Source organism: Molothrus aeneus, chromosome 9 (assembly GCF_037042795.1).
Source record: "Molothrus aeneus isolate 106 chromosome 9, BPBGC_Maene_1.0, whole genome shotgun sequence".
Taxonomy (NCBI): domain Eukaryota; kingdom Metazoa; phylum Chordata; class Aves; order Passeriformes; family Icteridae; genus Molothrus; species Molothrus aeneus.
Window position 1 is genome coordinate 18,606,549 of NC_089654.1, and position 22,411 is coordinate 18,628,959.

At 38.0% G+C, this 22,411-nt stretch overlaps 1 protein-coding gene across 1 annotated transcript in view; it reads left to right on the plus strand.

Annotated features, from left to right (window-relative positions):
* The window catches only part of SNX7 (sorting nexin 7), a 29,325-nt gene extending 11,735 nt beyond the window's left edge, over window positions 1-17,590 (plus strand). The window contains exons 6-9 of the mRNA XM_066556148.1: window positions 131-330; window positions 3,687-3,773; window positions 9,259-9,411; window positions 17,191-17,590. Coding sequence (XP_066412245.1) covers window positions 131-330; window positions 3,687-3,773; window positions 9,259-9,411; window positions 17,191-17,271 — 521 coding nt within the window. The 3' untranslated portion in view covers window positions 17,272-17,590. The remainder of the gene's footprint in view (window positions 1-130; window positions 331-3,686; window positions 3,774-9,258; window positions 9,412-17,190) is intronic.
* The last annotated feature ends 4,821 nt before the right edge of the window (window positions 17,591-22,411 follow it).

A 22,411-nucleotide genomic window follows, 5' to 3' on the forward strand; every position in this document is an offset into this window, starting at 1 on the left:
TTTTGGTCATTCGAGCAAATTTAAAATTAGCGTCAGTCTCTTGCTTGGTTCACAGTAAGTACATAGTTGGAATTAGTATCACTTAGATCTCTATTAATGAAAAGTAATAGGTGTATATGTTCCTTTTAAGACTACTGTAATGAAATGAAGGAGTATGGCCCCATCCACACTCTGTGGTCGGCGTCAGAGGAAGCCATAGGCGACTCCCTGAAGGGCCTGGCCGGCTGCATCGACCGCTGCTGCAGGGCCACGGAGAGGAGAATGGCGGGGCTCTCAGAGCACCTGCTGCCCATGCTGCATGAGTACGTTCTCTACAGTGAAATTCTCATGGTAAGCTTTCCTGAAGGACTCCTTATGGCTCAGTATAAAATTTGGCTTAGCCCAGCAACCATGTCCAGGAGAGAATTTGTAGCTGATGAAAATGACTTCACAGTCCCTGTATTTACTCAGTAGAAAGCATGCACAGCATATGATACCTGTCCATTACTGGGGAATCTGATTGGTCCTGTTTCTCTTACTAATCAAGTAGGAGGTGCCCCTTCCAAATAAGAAGAGCCTGATAGTTTTGCCTGGCAGGCAGCTATGGGTAGCTGTGCTAGGGTGTCTAGTTTTGTCATCTTCAGTGAGTGCTGCATTGTAGCAGGGAGGGTTTGGGAACAGCAGTTGAGAAAGACCTTCCCTGACACTGCCAAAATATGAACTCATTGAGTAACAGATTGTGTGTGGGAAAAGGAGTGGAGAGGTTTTTCCCTTTCTAGGAGCTCTTCCTAAGTATGTTTTCTTTTTCCTGAACAGCTGGGAACTTCCAGTCCCTGCACCATTATATAAGCATGTGTTAGTCTTTGCCATAAACTACTGCTCTCTGTTCCCTTTATGTATGTATTTTGCTTACACTCGGAGAGGATGTAAAAAATCAGACTCCAGAGTTGATACAGTCAGTGCTGGTGGATAATCAACATAATAAAGTAACTGAATTCAGTGTGTTATAATTTCTGTAGGCACTTTGCTGCCTACAGAAAGCAGAACATGTGTACAAACCCGTCTTTGTCTAGGTTTTGAGCAATGCCAGCTGCAGAATCTGTTGTGTTACTGCTGGGAACCCAGCTCCTGCTGAAGTGGTTTCTGGATAGGGGCTGCATGAGTCTTACAGTCCATAGGTAGAGCAAGACCCAAATTAACTGAGCCTTTGGTGGCACTCAGCAGGGTATTGCCACTTTCTCAGTAAGGCTTAGCTACTAAGAGTTAGGAATTCCTGCTGCAATGACTGCTGTCTTTAAAACAAGCTTCACAGAAAAGGGGCCATACAAAATGTCCTGTATCTCACAGTCCTCATTATTTTCTGGTAGATGGAGGTAGGTACTGCTTTGCTTAAAGATCTGAAGAGATTACTGCCCTAGCAGTCATCTACCTCCCCCACTTCCAATCTTATTTTTGAGAATTTCTATGTTACCCATAAGCAATTGTAGTCTTTATGCTACTGAGGAGATGCTGCCTACACATTGCCTTCTATTTAGCAGCCTGACTCACCCTCACCCTTTCTCAGGCGTTCTGCTTTGTGCAGAGCACAGAAAGATTTCTGGGGACAAGCCCCAGGATGATTACCTGGCTCTTCCTGCACACCTTACTGGTTTTTTTCTGCTTGTAGCTTTCTTGATGCAGCACTTGCAACACAGTATTAGGCTGCCCTGAGGTCCTGTCCAGGGGAGAAGTCTTCCTTCAGGAGCTCATTCCTGTTCCACAACTGTTCCTTTCCCTTCATTCACCATGGATTTTTATTTTACTTACTGCTTATTTCCCTATTGCACTTTGAAGAGGGAAATGCTAGCCACTAAAATAAAATACCCAAAAATACCCGTGGAAGTCACCCACTAGCAAGCCTTTCAGAGGTGTGTTTAACCCCTCATCACAGGGACCTTGGTGCAATGCTGCCAAGATCACTTGCAAATGTGCAGAACATTTGCAGAAGGTGTGATCGATACAATGCAATCCTTGTATTTTCCAGTGTTGAAAGTTCAGCCTGTAACTAGGAAAAGAGTTGGATTCATAACTAAAATATTTACATCAGGACCAACCCCTTCCTAACTAACGCACAGAACAAATCTGCTGTCCCTCAGGGTAAAAATTACAGCGTTAATTAGTCATGGGTCCACATAAAATTATTTGTGGGTTTTGTGGCAAGGTACCATTAAGTATTGTACAAAAACCTGCAGAAGTATAATAATATGTTTTAAAAGGATAGTGCCTTTGTTTGCAATTAGAAGTCAGCACTTGTCCATGTAGCACCTTAATGTTAATTGGTTTTGTCTTGTAATTTAAAGTGTATGTGTGATAAATGTTGCCAAGCTGTCATTAAAAGTTTTAAAAGAGGCAAAAGAAATAGGAAAAAAGAGAAAACATTTGTATTATGAAGAAAAGCTGTTCCAGACTTTTTCTTTTTGCTTCTGTGCTTCCAGATAAACATTTTCTGTATTTATCTAACTAAAAGATTCCAAGGTATTGATGAGCATTCATCTCTGTTGCTGATCTATTGCTCAGAAAAGCCCAAAGTCAGATTTACCAGGTTTTTATAGTCATTACCTGTTCAAAAAGAAAGAGTGAAAAATTACTTGAAATTTAAGCTCTTAAATTATTCTATCATGTTTGATAAAGTGTCAAGATTTCAGAGAGAACTCAGTCAAATAAGAGAGCTAGAGAAGGCAGAGCTGCTTGTGCCCTGTGCTGTTTCAACATGCTCTATGCTAGAGGTGAATACTGAACATCTCTGCAGAAGAAGCAGTAAAACCAGTTGTGGCAAGGTAATGTAAAAGAAGGTTTTGAGATTTGTAATTATGTATGTCCTGCTTCTGATTTTTTTTCAAAAATACTAAAGCCTTGCAACATTTCTGCAACATAAGCATACCTGAGTGTGCTTTTACAGATGAGGAAGCTAAGACAAAGAGACATTTGTAAGGCTTCATCAAGGTCTCAGAGCAAATGAGCATTGGAAATGCTGTTCATGTTTTGCAGCTTAACAAGTAATATTGCTTCCCCTTTCTAATTATTTTTTGATATTATGCTAAAAATCCAATACCTGATAAGATAGTTTCAAAGGAGGTAAAAATTATATATTTTGAAAATAAGCACATATATTAATGGTAGAAAAGCTTTCGTTCCTATGATAATTTTATCTGATTTTTCTGATATTTTTTTTCTGATTTGCCAGAACTGTATTTGGGACTTACAAAATAATATTAAAGGTTAAAGTCACAATTTCAATAATGCCTTGAATACTATTTCTAGTCATTCTACTTTATTTTGTAAATTTTACTCAAGATGCTTCTGTTCATGAGATTTGGCAAACTCATGTTGCTGTTTTTAAATGAATATATTGTAAGTTAAGTTGATACCAAGTAAACTCCTGTAACAGTTCTGCTCATACAGCTGGCAGTAATATTGTGTATGGCAGATTCTTGTGGCACTGATTTTGGATTTAGTAAGATTAGTGAAAAACCTGTAATATAAAATACAGGTATGGAAAAATAAGTCTTCATTATTTAAATTTTTTTTTGATAAAACATATGTCAAAATTATTAAATGGTATCATTCTGTGGTCTTGTTTATCAAATAGCCAACTTGTTTGATGGTTTTCTGAAAGAGCTAAAATTTGGTGCAGTTTACTTCTTTTTTTCTTTTCCTTCCCTACTAAGGGTGTTTTGAAAAGGAGAGACCAAATTCAAGGCGAGCTGGATTCCAAAGTTGATGCTTTAGCCAATAAAAAGACAGAGAAGGATCTGGTAAGTGTTTTCAGAAGGCTGGACTCTTCCAGGCCGTGTTGTAGCAGCAGGAGAGGGGCAGAAGGACGCTGTCCTCTGAGGCCAGGGGCTGGGACTGGGGCTGTCCCCACCTCTGGCAGCTCTTGTGCCAGGCAAAGGCCATCACCAGCAAGAAGCAGCACTGAGTAGCTGGGCTGCTGGTCATGGTGGGCAACCACTGGCCTTTGTCAACACACACTGGACCACAGCTTATTTTTAGCTTTTATATCCCACACTTGGAGTTAAAAGAAAGTAACAGCAGACAGTTAAAAGAAAGTTGCTGCAGTGCTCTCGTAGCTGCTGCTTCAGTGATGTAGGAGAGGTAGAGGAGGAGATTACAATCAGCAAAACTGTTCATTAAACTTACTTAAAGCAAAATGTCCTGCATTCTGTTCTTACAAGTTTCTGTTTTTTCCAGTTGGGCCCAGGGATATATTTTTTTGCTTCCATTATGAAACTTTCATTCATTCCAGTGAAGTCAGACTCTAACTGGTACCCCATGGGGGCAGGCATCCCCAAAACAACAGCAAGGCTCAGCAGCCAATTAAAAACAACCTCTGGGATGAGAATTGGCATTTTTAAAATTTTTGATTGTTAAACTCTCCAGTCTAAATAATTTTCTTTTAGCACAATATTAACACCAAATGTTATACAGCGTAAATAATATGTAAAAATGACTAATACCATTTTAGTACTTCAGAGATATTTAACATTTCAGATGCTTTTTATTGGGCTTGTTCTAATTAGTTTCCATGTAAAGATGAGCTGTTTAGATAGTTTTTGGCACTTGAAATGCATATTTTCATTTGATTTTTTTGGCACTGAGATGAATAAATAAGAATATATTGCTGAACTCTGATATCTACAATGGCTATGGTATATTATATAACAATTTGCCTCTGTGTACTGCAGTGGGACATTAAGTAAATATCTCTGTTTTGGGGTTTTTTTTCCTGAAGCAGAAATTTTGTGTTCTGTAATTTGTTTAAAGCCTGAAGCTCTTATAAAATGCTCAGAGGATGGTAAGCTGGAGAAGCCCCCTATGCTGGGAGTTGGGTAGCCATGGCAGGTGCATTCAGAGATAAATTCAGCTCCATACAGCTTGTTTAGCAGCCAGACTCGTTGTTGTTTACTGCAGAAAAGACACCACAGCCTAACAGGACGTGCTATCTTTTCAAGATGCATTTCCTGTTATAATCTGATGGAGCTCTCAGACAGTGTGCATGCTCTTCCTTTTCCTGAACTGTTACAAATAAAAAAGGGATATTTTTACTTTACCACAGTACTGATCATACCATGTTGATTTGATATTGACAATGGTTTACTCCATCATGAGATGTTTGTACATGCTTCCAGGAGGATTTTGAAATCAGTTTGCCCAAACTTACTATTTTCACTGTGTACATGTTTCCATATCTGCATTTACAGTTTGGTAAAGGCTTTGGACACTCTGATTCCCCAGGTGTTCAGATCTTTGCTTTATCTTTCCAACCCCTCTATTTCTTACTAATTTCAGAGAATCCTGTTTTTGAGAGTCTGGTTCTTCTTGCAGTCTCAGAAGAGCAGTAAAACAGATGTCTGTTAGTCTAATCTGATAATAAAATCCTGTGTTCTCTAATTGAGTGGCAGCTGTATCCTGAAGTCTTTTTCTTAATTAGAAGCTGAAGCCTTTTTCTAGTAAGGATAGTTTGGCAACAAAGAATGGTGTACTGCTATTTTTAACCATTCAAGTGACTTAACTATTTTCTTGGTCATTTTTTTACTATGTTTTCCATTTTTATTATGTGTTGAAATATTTTTCTACCACTTCTAACCAGACTTATTTCTTATAAAGGTGGTCATAAAACAGGTATATTGTTGGAACAGGTCTCAGACACCAAGTTTGGGTATATTTGCACATATCTATTCCTAAGCAGAACTCCTGTAGTTTCTAATGATCTCATAGATGTCAGATTGAACTTGTCAGTGCAATCTAGTAGCCAGAAATTTTGCTGACAATGAGTGGCATGAACCCTAATCTCATTTGAAGTACATTTCCACCACAGATAAGGAGTCTCAGACTGTCATTAGAGCTGATAAAAGGCTGTGAGATATTTAGCATTGGTCGTGGCAAACATTAAATGATTTAACAAACACAAGGTTGTGCAGCAGAAGAATGTAAAACATCCCTAAGGTCAGTGCAGATGAAATAGGCTGAAATTGCAAATTAAACCTTATGGGACATTAGTCTAATCAGCTGGGAAAAAAATGTTTTCTTGAGCTGTGTTAGAAACCAGCTGTTTCTGGTGCTGGTACAAAAGGCAGAACCTTGGTTTCTACTCCAAAATTTGGTCCACAAAGGAGGCTGTTATTCAGGGTATGGATGGTTTGAAGACTGTGATTTTGGATGCAGGCTCTGACAGAGATTGGACCTGACTTTGGTACCCTTCTGCTTAACTAGACATTTCTTACCTCCAGAGCTGTGGCTGAAAAGATAGTAGAATATGCTGCTCCATGGTTTCCTCAGTCCATCCAGATTCCACACAATGCTGGTGCATCCCTCTATGGTTTGGGCATTTTTAACGGTTTTAGTCTTGCCACTAGGGCTGATAATAATTCTGAAAAAAAAGGTTGGTATTAATGTGCTCTGACAGAGCAAGATAAGCATGAAATGCCAACTTAAGGATTCTAGTGTTCAGGCTTGAAACTGAGTAGCAAAGGGATGAAATGCTGAATCTATTACATTCTGAATATATTTTGTGTTTTAAGTCCAGGTTAAAAAGGGGTTAGTATCACCAAGCTGTAGGATTAATTCACATAGCAGGTAGAAATTTGTGCTATTTTGCTTAGTGAGATTGTGTAAAAGACTGTCACCATGTAATTTGGCTATTGGTCCATGTCTCCTTGGCTACAGTCACACAGTCCATGTCTGGCAGCACCCTGCCCTAGCAATGCCTGGCTCCCACCTTCCTGAGCTCTGGTCCCATGGCTGATTAGTGCTGTGCTGGCCTCTGGCCATCACTGGGGGGAGATTTCATTTCTCACACTGGCTGCCTCAGTGAGATCCATGTAAGAAAATGGATTCAGAATCCTGTTTAATTTGCAGGATCAATTGTAACAATTTACACCTTGTAAATGAGGAACACACTAGGTGTGGTTTGGTTTGGACTTAACAAAAACTACATGGTTTTGGTTAACTCCAAGCCATTCTTCTTCAATTTCTGCTGTCATGGCAGCTAAAGAGAGTAGCATTGTTGAGTTTTTTCAGTTTTTTGAACATGTCTACTTGACATGGTGACATGTGGCATAATCCAGGCTTTAGACCGTAAGTCCAACCCCTGCTTAATACAACACGTGGTTTCTTTGGGGCTTTAGAGTGGGATGTTTAAACTGCATATCCAGGCAGAGTTGTATAACAGTCAGCCTGTCCATATCATGTTCTGACTACAGTATGGAAGAAGTTTGTAGTTCCTAGAAAAAGCTAGACAAAAACAAACTGTAAAATAACTTAAAGTTATAAAGTTGTAAAGACCGAGGTAAGGGGAAGCTGCTGCAGCCAGGAATTCTAAGTCAGAGAAGTTCTTTATGTGTGTAGACTAGTGTATTCCTACATAGGAACTTTTTTTTTTTTTTTGGCAAAAGCAGAGAATGGATTCAACTGCCTTTCCTGCTCTAAATCATCTTTAAAATGTCATCATTTTCAGTATTCTGTGTACATTCATTTTTTGGTATTTGAAGGAAAGGCAATTAGCATGGAACATGGTCAAAATACCAAATCCAGTTGTCTGTAATTCCTTTAAAGGTAATCTCTCCCCCATTTAAGCTTTGGATTAGCCTTTTCCTTTTGAATGCAGTGTTAATAGTTGAAATTATTCTTGTCTGTAGCTTGATTAGTGGTTTGGCCAGATAACTGAACTTGGGCTTTTCAGTAAAGTAGAAATACTTTTTTTTTTTCATTTTGTTCCTCATTAATAACCAGTATGTCATTAACCTAGAAGTGTGCAAAGAAAATCAGTGTGGAAATCAAATCTAACTAAAAATGTTTGTTATTGACTGTGGATAACATCGATTCAGATTAAATTTTCAGTTTTACTAGCTAAGGAGTTCTTGGCTTTTTCAAGAGCTAAATGGGATTCAGGTTCTGTGACCCTTTCAGGCAGTGTTTGATGATTCAGTTTGTGTCTGATGGCAGCATCACTGCTGTTGCACTCAGTCACTGTTCTCCCCTGCACCTGCATGGTCCAAGCTGGAGGCTGTGCACCCAGGCTTTCCATGTCTTGCTCTGAGTTCTGATGCTTCTGTGTTCTACCAGGAGCATAAGCATTCCTTTAAAATCCTGGAAGTTAGGCCTGGAATCCTGAACTTCCTATCAATGAAAACACCAGCTCTGCAGAAAGTAAAATAGCTATCCAACTTCACACAGGTGTGGTGTAAGGAGGAAACTATTTGCTTTATGGCAGAACATAAGGATGAAGAAGAAATGTATGGAACCTGAGTTGCAATGGAAGTAATCCAAGGAATTAAGTTTTCCTGCTTTTGATGTTCCTTATTTTGGTGGTGTTGGTACCTGCGTTCCCTCCTGCTGCAGACAGTGGCTCTGCAGTCCCAGCAGGGGATTTTGCACTGCAGCCACAGGAGATGTGACAGCAGATGTGACAGGAGATGTGACAGGAGATGTGACAGGAGATGTTCTGTGACCTAGTGCCAGCCAGAACAGACACAGCTGATGAGTAAATGACAATAGGTAACCAAATTACTGAGAAGAGCAGAAAAACTCATTAAAGAGAGAGCTGCTGTGCACTTACTCCCATTAGCTGGCAAGTCAGCTTGAGCATCCACAGGAATTAGAAGCAAGTAATGTCTGTAGAGTAGCCCTCAAAGTTTTGGGTCCTGGATTGCTGTGAAGGAGTTTCTTCTCTGTAGAAGTCCTTTCATTTAATTTCTTTCTCTGCTTCTGTATTTCTTTTTCCCTCATATGGTCACACACAGTTCTGCAAGAAAAGATGGTAATGTGACAGGCAAGAAATCAGAAAGTTTGTGATTTTGATTTCTGCTGTCTTTTCCCCATTCTGTTTTCTCCTGTTATCAAAGATTCTGACAGGATTTTCTCAGTTTTCCTTGCCAAATCTAATTTGTACAATTGATTCTGCTTCAGTAAAGTCCTCTATATATTTCTTTTTTGATGCATTAATGTCAAGTGCTAGTGAAGAGGTGCCAGAGTCTGTTATTCTCTCAGTGAAAAAATATATCTCCAGGAACACTTTCATTCTGGTCTATATCTTCTGTTATTAATATTTCAGAAATTGCAGTGAGTTATTAATTAAGAATTAATTTTAAATTTATCCTTGGGGAAAGACTTTTTTTTGCTAAGTTAAATACCAACCTTGGTTCCGCAGTTCTCTTCGTCTCCACTACAGTCAATTGATTTAAATAATTTTGGAAATGGTGATTTTCCTAATATTTTTCAATGTTTAAAATTAATATTTAGTTCTCAGAAGAGATTGGGAAACTTGAAGACAAAGTTGAACGTGCCAATAATGCTCTGAAAGCGGACTGGGACAGATGGAAGCAGAACATGCAGTGGGATATGAGATCAACATTCACAAATGTGGCTGAGAATAATCTCCGTTACTATGAAGAGGTAAAACTCTTTCTCACAAAAATGTTATTTTTTCATTATTTCAGAGAAGAAGTCCATGGGTTCTTTGTAAAGAGGAATTTTTCTATAGTTCAAATATTTGGTAACTTTGGAATTAGTTTCTGTGGGAATAGTGGGGCAGTTATGCTTAATTTGACAGATTTTAAGCAGATTCTATTTTATTGTGCCCAAGTCGTTGATCCTGAGTTCCTCATCGACAGAGGGCACTCTTGTTTTACTAACCACAACAACTTGGAACATGATTTTTGGTTCAGTGTCAGCTGCTATATTTCAGTTTGGAAACATTTTGCTGTGAGAGCATGAAGAAGCCCTCTGGAAGGCTCAGATCTGTATGAGGAAAACATTTAAGTGTGATTCCATCAGATTTTTATTTTCAGCTCAAATGCCTCAGGTAATATTCTTGGTAAGGATTTCCAAGAATATATGCTAGGAAGGAGAATTTGAAAACATATAACAAAATACATTAAGCGTTCTGTGAAGTTTCCTCATGGGGAACACCATGTTGATTGAAATGTGCATTTTGAAAATATCCCAGATGTCTTGAAGTTTTTAAAATAATTTCTCCTTACTTTTGGGAAAGAAATGGAATGCACTGAGCCATCTATTAATCATAAATTAGTCATTTTCACAGATATATTTTGGTATGTGTAACTTCAGTCCTGTAGTCTGAGCCTTTTATGGATTGCACATTAGCCAATGGCAGTGCTCTGACTTTACAAATCATTTTGTTAAAACATAATTGAAAAGACAGAGCTCTTGATCATCAAGTCTAATTAATTAACATGCAGTCTGTGAGATGCATGGACATTGACAATCTGTTGTTACATATTAAGATCAAAATATTTTCAAAAATCAGGCAGCAAGCTTTTGGCTTCCTCTAACATTGTCTTCATTTATTGATGGTCTCTGACTTCTATAGCAGCAATATGTATGTTAAAACAATGCTGAATATATTAGAATATTTTCTTTGAGAATGATTAGCTAAAATATAAAAATAATTATTTGGTTCTTTTTCCTGTCTAGAAATGCTTTTTGCTGAATTAGAAGTTTAATCCAGAGCAGCAAAGCACATATTGTACATTAAATTACTGTTCTAAACCACAAATGGTAGAAAATTGTTCAGCTGTCTCTGCAACTGCCAGAGGTTCTTAAATAGCCTCTGAAATACCAAACAAGTTGGTTTATATTGAGGCACAATCTTTTGTTGGTGCTTTTCTTGAATAATGAAATCTTCATTAAATGGTTTTGCTGTTACATCTTTGTAGATCTACATTTTAGAAAAAACACCTTATCTTACTACAGCAGTTACAAGAATAAGTAACATTGTGCTAACTCTATCACTCCTTGTTTGAAAAGTAAGAGCTTACCAATTCCTTTCTGTTTTATCAGAAAATCATTATCTAATCATGATATTCAAAAGAACTTGATAAAGTTAATATTTTGATTGGGAGTTTTCACCTAAAATTTGTTTATTTAAGACCCGTGGTTAAGGGTGATGGTTAATTATTAGAGAAGTGATTACTGTCAGAGGCCTGAGTATCTCAAACTACAAGAGTGTACTTCAGAAAGCAGCAGGAAAAACAGCTCTGGCATCTGCTCCTGCTGTTTGGAAGTGAAACTTCAGGAAGAGAGTCTCAGAAACCTGAGAAGCAGAATATTATTTTTATGCTTTCAGTAGGAAAGAGAATCCAACCTTAAATGTAATAGTTTGAGTCTGACTCATTACACTCATGCACAAACTCTTGCACTGTCTCTTAACAGTGTTTTTCACTTGTTCAGTTATTACTCGCTTCATTAGCATTCTTTCACATGTCTGAAGTTACTCATTCAGACTTTTGATGCACCATTTGATGCTTACTAAGCCTTTTCTTGCTGTAACATCCCTCATGTTATTTCCTGCCTTTTCTCTTCCCCAAAGCATGATCTGTGCATTTTCCCAGGCCCCATGGATGCTACGACTGTGATTCAGTCACCCAGTTCTTCTGTCCAGCTCCTATAAGGAATCATCTCCTGCTTTCTAACTTAGTCACTACCTGCTTCTCATCCTTCCCATAACTTCCCCCACCTCTCAGTTAAACTATCTGTGCCTCTCCACAAGCAGTGTCCCATTCTGTTCTCTACAGCAGCATTTCACTGTGCTTCTCATTACTCCCCTTGCTGACTGCATTTCCCAGGCACACAACCAAAGAAGGAGTCATTTCTGTTCACAGTCATTCTCTGCAGCCCTTAAATTTTGGGAACCACAAAGTACTGAGACACAGGCATCTTGTATTTTCTGATGGCTGCTGCAGTAGAGAATGCAGCCCTTCAAAACTATAAACCCAAGCCAGTGTGGTCAAAAACAACACAGCAGCATGTCAAAGTACACTAGAATTTCCAAAATGTTATTTCATCTTTGTCACAATGGGCAGAGAATATGACCTTACATTTGTTTGGGTTTTACCTTAATTGTAGTTGCCTCCTAAGGATTCTGCTGTCAACTTGTCAAGCATCACTTAGCTAGCATAAAAGAGTATCTCTTCCTTAAGCTGAATTAATGTTCACATGAATTAAATGTTACTCCAAAGTGTTACCTGTAATTATGTTTCTCCAGATTTACAATTTAGAAGTTATTCCTGTAGTCTTCCAGTTCACTGGCTATCTGCATTTATTAAACTTGAATAAGAAGTGTTCCTTTGTTTCCACAGCTGTTTTGTGTCTCTCAATGCTGTGGTAACAAAGAGGTGAATAAAATCCCAGTGTTGCAGATTTACAGGGTGCTCCTGTGCAGGCCTGTGGAAATGAAAGCTTTCAATTGATAATGTGCAAGCTTTGTTATAATATATTTAAAATCATTTAGGAGCCAAGAATTATCATGACTGACCAATCATTTGGTATTCCTGTAGCTGGTCTCAGTGCTTCATACAGTTCTGTACTTCCTTTTCTCTGGAAAAGAGTTGAAAACATCCTTAAGTCTCTCTGTATTCCACAAAGTCTTAAATCCAAAATAATATTGTACTTACAATGACAGTAAATGCATTGCTAGAATAAGGAGGACTTTCTGAAACAAAATGAAAAAGTTTTAGTTTTTAAAAGTTCATTAATTTACTTCTATTTCTGAAGTAAATAACATTGATTCAGCAGGTGTTAACACCATACCATTTATTTTGTTCCTTTTCATGAGGCCTTAGGCATGACACCATTGTCTGACAGCTTAGTCCAGAAGAGGTATCTGCCAAACAGCTGGAATCACAAACTATCCACAGGGTGGAGCTTTCATCTGAGAAACTGAGTGTCACCATGAATACTTTCATAAATTTAGAAATAGATATTCTAAAGATGCAGCATCACTAAATCCAAAGCAGGATACAGAGTTAGTGGTGGTGCTGGCAGTGTTACTTAGCTGGCAGGTTTGAAGTGTTGCTGCTGCAGACTAACAGAACCAAACCAGGCACTGTTGAACTCTGGCTTCAAAGAATAGAAGCAATTCAACATATGCTAAATTTTTCATTTTTTCTCATGTATTTAGTATAGATAGTACATATGCAGCCAATGAATTTTGGCAACCTAATCTTTTTAGGAAAACCACCAGAATAAGTGGCTAAGTTACAGCCCAACCCGAAGACTAGTTATAGATTGCAAATCCAGCAAATGTACCAGAGTTTTGTTTCCACTGCTTGTTGGGTACTCCAGGAAATGCAGACAGATTGGTGTTTTTTCCTAATCTGGGATGATAGTTAGTTTTGGCATTGAAAGAATGTGTTTTTTCTTGAGCATGGATGAACCTTTGTTTTAAAGCATAGCAATTGATTTTACTTATTGCATGGGAAATTAATCCTATTAAACCCTTGCATCTTAATCAGATAATCAGTTACCTTTGATATAGTCAGATTCATGTTGGTATTGGCACACCTTACTATTTTTCAAAAAAATAATTTCCTGATTTTCTTCAGTGTTTCAAGGACAATTTTTTCTACAGACATGAATTGATCCAAAAAATTCATTAGGGCAAAGCAGTACTTGTTCCCCATTACAGCAACTTCCCTCTAACTCCAAAGCCCTTATGTACCTCTCAGTCTTGTAAAAGTTATAGAAAAATAGATGAGATTTTTTATTTGCCCTATAGGCCTCTGTAGTGATGCATTTAAGCAGTCATTTGGTCGTGTAGCAGGAAGTTGGCTGCTCCTGCATCTTGATCACGTCCTACCTTAGCCATGCCTGGGAGTTCAGCTACCAAACTTCATGAGATTTTCAAAAGCCTCCCTCATCTGTTTGTCCCTGTTGCTTCAAAGACAGATCCATCTTTGAACCCTCATTCACTTCAGCCTTTAAACTTTTCTTAAAATAATTTCAGGAAGATTTTTTTGGAGTGAGAATTACTATTTCTGTGCAGTTTAGTTTTTGTTCCCCTGGACACAGAAATCATGAAAATACTTTCAGACACAAACAAGACTTCATTGTCAGATTCTACTTCAAACAATTCCATCATAATTGCTATTTTTAAGGTATCAGCCACAGATAACTGGGAACTGGAACAGAAACACACATGGCATGTGACACACTGCTTCTGCTAGCATCCTTACTACATGTTCAATTTTTATATCTCCTTTTTCATTATAAATGCAATTATACTATATGAAAAACTTTTTGCTGCTTTTTCTAAGAATGATGTTGCAGAATAGATATGTGTTCTCCAGTAGTAATCAGAATATTTTAGGTAAAGTACCCTTATTTAAGTTCTTGCTATTTCATTTTGTGTATTTAGGCTTTTTTATGTTTTCCATTGGGCTTTTACGAGTAATTGGATTATGAATTTCAATCCTGTGCAAACACATTTAATTTCCTCAGTTTAGATGTTCTGGGGTTTTTTTTCATTTCTGTCTCCTTTGTGAAAACTGGCTGATCCTCTATTTTGATCTACATTTTCAACCTCCCAGGAGAATGGAGTAAAATCATTTGGTAATAATGTTGAAGTATACATCACTAACAAAATGTCGTTTATGCAGTTCATGCTTCACAATGTGAAAAGCTTGAGCCTAAGGCACAGGGACCTAGATTTGTTTTGGTGTGGTTAATTATAAAATTTGTCAGCTGTAGGAGCACTGTGATGTCTGACAGTGAAATGAGCCACCATTGCTCTTACATTTTGAAAAATTTGTTTTGGTTATATAAACAGGGATAAATTATAAGCTGAATAACTTGTGTGAAAAAAAATGCTTTGCATCTTTGTCTTGACAGACTTCAGTAGATCATATCTGTTTGGTCAAGCAATGTATTATGATTGCATTTTAACATGTGCAGCTTGGCTCAGTGTTGCAAAGATAATACAAAGCAATTTTTACATTGCAGCCAATGCTGATACATGTATTTTAATTCACATCACTGAAATTATGGAATAACAAAACTTGGACATATGTGGTAATTCAATCAAACTGTAGTTCAGAAAAAAAAATCTGTCATTGCCAATGAAAGAAAAAGTGATGTTTCCTTGTACCACAGCTAGAAAAAGCTTAGAAAAACAGCTGTGCCTTGCAGCTTTCTAGGATGGTGATCCAGGCTGGGCTCTAACAAACACAAGTTGATGAGTTTGAGTGCCACAGTGAAGACACATTGCTAGCAGCTGCCTCACTGACATTTCAAAACCAAGAGGCCACATTCCAGCTCAGGCCTCTCAGATAGACTCAGCTGCCACAGTGTCACATGAAGTAGGGAAGAATCTAATGATCAAACTTTAAGGCTTTATAAAAAAGGTCAAAAGACCTTTTAAATCAGAAATCAGTTTTCAACACTTGTAGTTCACTGTTCAGGCTGGCAGTATATTCACTGTTTCTCCCTGGTGTACCATTTCAAAATAACATTTCTCCAAAAAGCCAATGAAGAAAGCAGATTTCCACATGAATCTTATCCTGTTAGTCCTCTCTTTTCACAGTAATTCAGACCTTAGATACACTCTGAACAGTAGCATAATGTTCTTGTATGCAAGAGCAGCAGAAGTTACGTGGGGCTTTTGTCACCAAGATCTGAAGAGAAAGACTGGGGCAGTAAATTCATGGTATCCATAGTCTAGGGGACAAAATGTGAATAACAGGAATGTTCTCGTGCCCGATAAAAGCCAAAAAACCTGTGCAAAAATAAGCTCATGCTTTTTCTTTGTGATCTTTTAGTTCAGTTGGCTTGGGGTTTTAACTGCTCTCATTTTCCTGAAGACCCACTTGTTCTACTTTCTTACGTCTTTAGAGACAAAGCTACTGCTTTTTTTTCTTTTTCTTGTTATTTTTGTCAGCTTTAACTTTATGGGTATCCCTGGTTCTGTATCCTTGAATCATCATGGATTCCCCCAGCTCCAGTCATCCTGTGTGTATTCTTTGTTTTTCTCTTCGAGCTTATATTTAACATTATCAGATCCTCCCACTCATCTGCTTACACACAGACATGCAGTTATACCAGGACCTGGCTCTTCAGTGTAGTATGATTAAATCTCCATATTTCATGGCAGAGTTTGGAAGTCATTCACAAGAAATGTCTAATGGAGTTAGGTGGCTGCAAATTCAAGCAGGGTGATTTTCATGTCTCCTAAGCAATGACTGATGGATACAAGGTGTTTCAATGAGCTGGGCTTAGCTGGGCTTGAATAGTTGATGGCAAAGGATTTCACTTAGGAAATAACACTGTTTTCAGGGTACTGATTTAATTCAAAGTTCAGGTAAATGGAGTGTGCTGTCCAGGTTTTAATATATATTTCCTGGGAAATTTCAATAGACTTATTTATGGTGCATTTCAATAGACTTATTTATGGTGCATTTACTACTTCCTGTGTAGAGGAAGTAGTAAATCAGCTGCATTGTCAAGAACAATAGGTATGAATGTATAAGTCAAAAATTTTTAAGAACATTTCCATTTCAAGGGCTTTTTTTCAATAGCATCAGAAGAAGGAAATTACTGCAGCAATTTGTCTGTCCTGTTCTACTGACAGACTTGAAATAGTAGAAACCTGGTGCTTTGGGTAACAAGCATCAACTCACTGCAGGTTACCTTGTGACAGCTTTGCCATGGCTCTCAACAATAATTTCTGATTTAGAATGGCTTGCCAAGCTGCCAACACTCATTTAAGCTAAATTGAACCAAAGTAATTGGGGGGTTTTGTTGGTTTTCTGATTTTTTTCATTTTACTGCCTGCAGAATTGATGCTTCAGATAAAAAAAATAGTTTTTACAATTGTAAATACATTTTTCCATAAGCCGACAAATACCACTAATAAGGATAACAATTTCCCTACTCCCAGCCTCTGCCTTTCTGGTTCTATTTTTTTCCCATTACTCTGGGGGAAAATGAATTCTCTCCTTATTTAGAAAAAAAAAATGGTTTAATTTAACTTGGAAGGAAAATTGGGTATACATTAGGAATCCACAGAGATTACAAGGGAACAGTGCCTGACAATGTGCTTTCTGTTTGGAAGAGATCTTTGCCTGTAACTAAAGGAAGAGATTAAAGAAGAGCATAATTAATGTTAGCATCTTCCATGCTACAACATACAATTACAGTGCTCACAGTGTGTGCCTGTCATTATGTAAAATTGACCTTTACAGCTCACTCAGCATGTTAGTTAACATTTTGCATTTTGAGCTGCCTAGGAAACCGTATTTTACTCTTACCATGATCCTACAAAAGCAGCTTGTGACAATGTGTGTGTATTCTGCTATTTTTTTTATTCTTTTTCTCCTTGGCTAACAGTTCACAGAAATCTCTCTGCTGTACTCCCATGTATGTCTTTGGTTTTTTCAGTGCCTTGCTACGTGGGAGTCCTTCCTAGCATCTCAAACAGTGGATCTTCATGTGGATGAAGATTCTGAAGACAGGCCTTGAGAAATATTTCTGCTTGATCTCTGCCTTTTCCGTGCAGTTTCTCCCAACCAAAGTGCTTTATATGAGATCAGATACATTATTAAATTTAACTATTAAAATCAGTGAAATGCAGGAAACCAGCTTATTGCACACTCAGGTATTCTAGTCCTGAAATACATTTTGAAACATGCTATATATTGCTTTATATTGCTTAGCTCTGATTTTACATATTTTTATGCATTTGCATACAATTGTTTTCATAAATATTGTGTAATTTTGATATAAAGTATTTAAAATATGTAAAAATAGATCAATTTTAATAAAAAGTTGACTAAGGAAAGTTTGTCATCAGCCTGTATCCTTGTCTTTTTAGAAGTATTTTCGTATTTTAGCATGCTTCTTAGATTCTCTTTCTTGAGTAATTTCTTGTACTTACAGAATTATGTCATGTAGTCCTCAAGGACTAGTACTTTAGTATTATTTCAATAGATCTTTCTAGTTGCCCAATGGCAGCATAGAATATAAAGATGCCAGACATGTTCTGTGAGATTAATGCTGCTTTAAAGTGTTGATAATTTAGTTTTCAGTTTGCATTATTTACATGTTTGTTAGACATCTTCAGTTTGACATTTTTTAAAGGATAAAGAAAAAAGTGACAGTTCATGAAACACTGTTTGTACAGTGATACCATTAGTCACAGCACTGATCCTGCCAACACAAGAACTTCCATTTGGAGTTTGCAGGGTGAAACCTGCTCCCATGGCTGACATTCCTGTAATCATCAACTTCTTTCCTCTTTGGATAGTCAGTGTGGAAGAGGAGGGGTTAAGAAAATAAGAGGTTTGCATTTAAATGATCAGCTGATTCACTTATGCAATATGCATTAAAGTCTTCCAGTCACTGAATTATTCCACCCAGAAGGTCCTCCAGTCTGCAGCTGTAGTTTGTGCAGTTCTCCCTGGTGGTTAAGGTCTGAGCAAGCCACAGGCTTTCTATGGAAAGAATGAGGTCCAGGGATCAGAGACAGCCTAACCAGGGCTCTGGCCTTGCAGAAGAGCAGGGCTTCAGCCATCACCTGCACCTTTTGTGGTGGCATTTTGTGAGCTTGCTCTGTTCAGTCTCTTAATGGCTGCAGGGGACAATTCCAGAGCACATGGTTGCTGCTGCTGGGTGGCTGTGGAGCTGTCTAAGCTGGGCAAGGATTTTGTGGCTTTGATCTTAAAAAATGCATATTGCAAGTAAGACCTGGACTACCAGCATGACCTTTTCCTAGCAATGCCAGGAAAAGTCCTCTCATGCTGCCCCCATGAAGTGGTAGTGAAAGCTCAGCTCTTTTTTTTTCATCTATGAACTGTCAGTTAAGGTGCTCCTGAAATCCTGCAGGGAGCATCAATCTCTCCCAAAGTGAACAATTCCCTGTGCAGAGGTGAGTCTGTGCACAGAGGGCAGTGCAGTGCTGAAGGGCTGTGCCTCACAGGCTCTTCTCCAGCCATGCTGGCAGTGGATCCTTGCAGGAGGAAGGGAAGAACAACGTGGCTGGACTGTGCTCTTTCCCCACTGTACCTTCCTGAGGATTTTTTTAACACCAGAGCTTCTATCAATATGCTTAATGGCTTTCCCTTTCTTTTTTTTTTTTTTCTAAATTCATAGGATTTACCATGATGAATGTCAATGAATTCCACAACTTAATATGTAGGAAAAATAAATTAATTTTGTGATCTAAACCAGCTGCCCAACAACTTCAGGTAACACCTTCTGCCTGTTAAATTGTGGGAAGAGATGAACAACTCTTTCCTATTTGTTTTCCCTGTGCCACTCAAGAATTTACAGACCTCTAGCATGTTTTCCAAGTACTGCCTGTATTCCCAGAGGAAAAGCCATAGCTTAATACCATATTGTACAAAAGGCACTTCACATCAGTGCTCATTGTTACTGCTTTTCTCTGTATTTTCTAGTTCCACTGCAACCAGTGATCAAAATGCAGACACACCAAAAATGTACATGTTGTCATAATTATGCTTGGATTTTTGTCATCATATTCCTAATTTATTTTTTGAAGTACCACTGAATGCTGAGCTGCCATTCCACAGAACTGTCCACAGAGCTATTCTGAAGGTTACTGAATAATTTAATATCCATCAGTGTGTATATATAGGAGAATTGGCTTTTCCCCAGTGAGCATTTATTTGCATTTATTAATACTCAATTTAGCCTGCTGTTTTTAGCTCCTAATTTCTCTGTAATGTACAGTTCTATAAACAGGATTGCAACAAGACAGACAGCAGTAACACTTTGAATACCAGATAAGCAGAGGTTCAAGGAATTGAGCTTGAACAGGCTTACTGGAAGGCTAGAAATACCTGAGTGTAACCAAAAATTACTACCATGCTGCTAATTTAGGCACCTCTAAGGACATATAATGTCTGGTTAGCTGAGATGGGGAGTGCCAATGTGTGTTGCATTGATTTTAACTGTATATTCTACTAGAACATTATATATTCTTGTAGAATGTATATTCTTCTAGAACATTATTACCTGAGACATTTGGAAATCAGAAGCACCAATGGACGTTTTGCATTCTAGGTAAAAATGTTCATTATGTTCATGATGTATTTTTCATTTCTTTTTTCTTAGCTAGGCCGTAACTTATGTGGGAAAGACTTTAGCAGTCAGTTTTATAGAGGCCTTTTTGTGACCATGTGTTCCTGATATTTTATTAGCTCTATCATCATGTAACAATAAGGTCTATTGTTGAGATCAAACATTGTCCTTTTTGTCATGCAAATACTTCTGAAACTTAGGATTTTAGAAACTCTATTGCCTATTTAGACTTATTTCCAAACATTTTTCTTTCGTGAAGTCTTGCCTTCCTTAGGCTTATGTTTGGGAAGTGCTTAAACTATTTGATTACTGAAAATCAGTCTGCCCCTTACTGGATTTTCGTGCTCTGTGTATGTCAGTGGTTCATATCTTGGGCCTGTAAACAATGCATCTCTCTCTCTCATTAGACTGAAAACGCATACAAAGAAAAGAACAAAAGCCTTCTCTGGTACCTAACAGGGGAGCTGTCAGCAGAGCAAATTGCTGGCAGTAAAGGTGAAACAGGGATGTGTGTAAGAAATCACTGGCCCTAAGCACTGAATGATTTTAAAGAGTTGACTAATACAGACTCTTCACAACTGCTCTATGGCAACACGCATGTCTGGAGAAAAAAGAAATAAATACAGGTTCTTCTGGCCCCTGCTGCTGTCAGCCTATGCCTGAAATAGTGATCATTCAAAAAGATTTATGCACTACGTATTGAATTCTTTTCCTTTACCTGATAGCTGTGGCCAGGATTTCACTTCTAGTATCACTAAAATAAGGATAATGCTGGCATAAATTAATCATGAAATCAGTGTTTGAGCAGGAGCTTTGCAGGCCATGGAGGAATATGAAGTCGTTTTCTTTTATATGTCTAAATCATATATAATATCACACATCAGCACTGCCCACTATTTTAAACAGTCCCTTACAACTTCATGAAGAATGGATGAGGGTAGAGGTGTGTGCAATCAGCTACTCTGATATGTTTTAAGTTTACTCAAAGAAAATGGCTAAATAACCCTGTTTCTAACACATGGAGGAGCTCCTACCTGCCAGCTGTGCAACTGACTTGAGTGAGTAGAGGATGAGATCGTAAAACCTTTGCAGAAAGCACCTGGACAGCAAAACATTCATAAAGCACTTGCTAGCTCTGCAGCTCTTACTGTGTGGACCTGCTGTTAACTGCTGTGTGTCACACAGGCAGCATCTTTACTCTAGTCCTGCCATCATTGTGAAGAGAGAGAAGCCTTATCTATGCAAGCCCACAGAGGCTCCTTATTGAATACAGGGTGATTGAAAGAAGTGCTGGCCAACAGCATGAACCATGAGCTCCTTCACAAAACCCCTGTGCTGCAATTTTCAAGCTGCACCAATGTTTGGATGCAGCTTCCAGTGTTGGTGCCACTGCCTCACTGGGAAGAACAGAGAGGCAACAACTCATCTGAACCTGAAAGAGATGGACACAAACTTTCAGCAGGTTTGGGAGGTTCTGGAGACCTGAAAAATGAGGGTACATCCTGGTTTAGGTGAGGTACACACACATCTGAAGAAATGAAGAACAGTAAGAGGATGTCCTTGTCCAAAACATAATTGGAAAAAATATATCAAGAAACATTGTTTTCATTCTCCTACAGTCAGAAAGTCATACTTGAGGTTTAAAATTTTTTACCTAGATTGGGACATGACAGTAAGTGTTCAGCAGGAATAATTCATTTGATGTATTGCTTAGAAGTTTACTTAAGGAATAAGCATTATTATGTCTACATTAATATTTAACTAAGAGTTACCAGAAAGCCATTAACTCTTAAAACCAAACTAAAAAATTTCCTTGGAATCAAAGCAACAGTGAATATGTGATGTGGGGAAGATTGACTGTTCTTTAAGTAATTGTTTTAACACCATGGCAGCTTAAAGAGCAACTGAACTGCTTTTTTGAATTAACTTCCTTAATTAAAAAAAAGTAGTTGCAATGTTACAATATGATTTTTTTCCTTTTTTTTTTTTAAGTGAAGCATCTCACCAGGCTCTTTTTGCAAATGAAAACAAATAAGATGTTTATTTTTTTAATTTGTACCCTGGAGTTTGTTCATTTAAATAATAAATAAAGCTTTCACCAGGAGATAAAGAAATAGGATGTAAAATGAGAGCTGAGCAAGATGCTCTGTACATGTACAACTGTCACAAAGCTCCTTGCTTCTAAGTGGAGAAATGTTTTTTCACTCAGGCACTGCATTATTTGTCAGGTTAGAGGACAAAGCCAGAGCTGCTGTGAACATCAGGGCCTCCTGCCCATGAGCCTGTAAAAATTGCTTGGGCCCCACAAAGCTGGCCATGAGCCCTTAAGGCTGGCAGGGTCTGTAAAGGAACAGCAGCTCACTGAAGTTTCAGAATCACTCCTTTTTCATCTCCTTTCACTGCTTGATTCTTCAATAACACAAGCACAAGAATCCAAAATGTCTACCTAATAAAAAGTTAAAGCGGGACATTTATGAGAGTCCTTTTGAACCTAGATAATATTATATGAGTCTATGAAATAGAGTGGAAATTGACAGTAATTATATTATTAAGAGAAAAA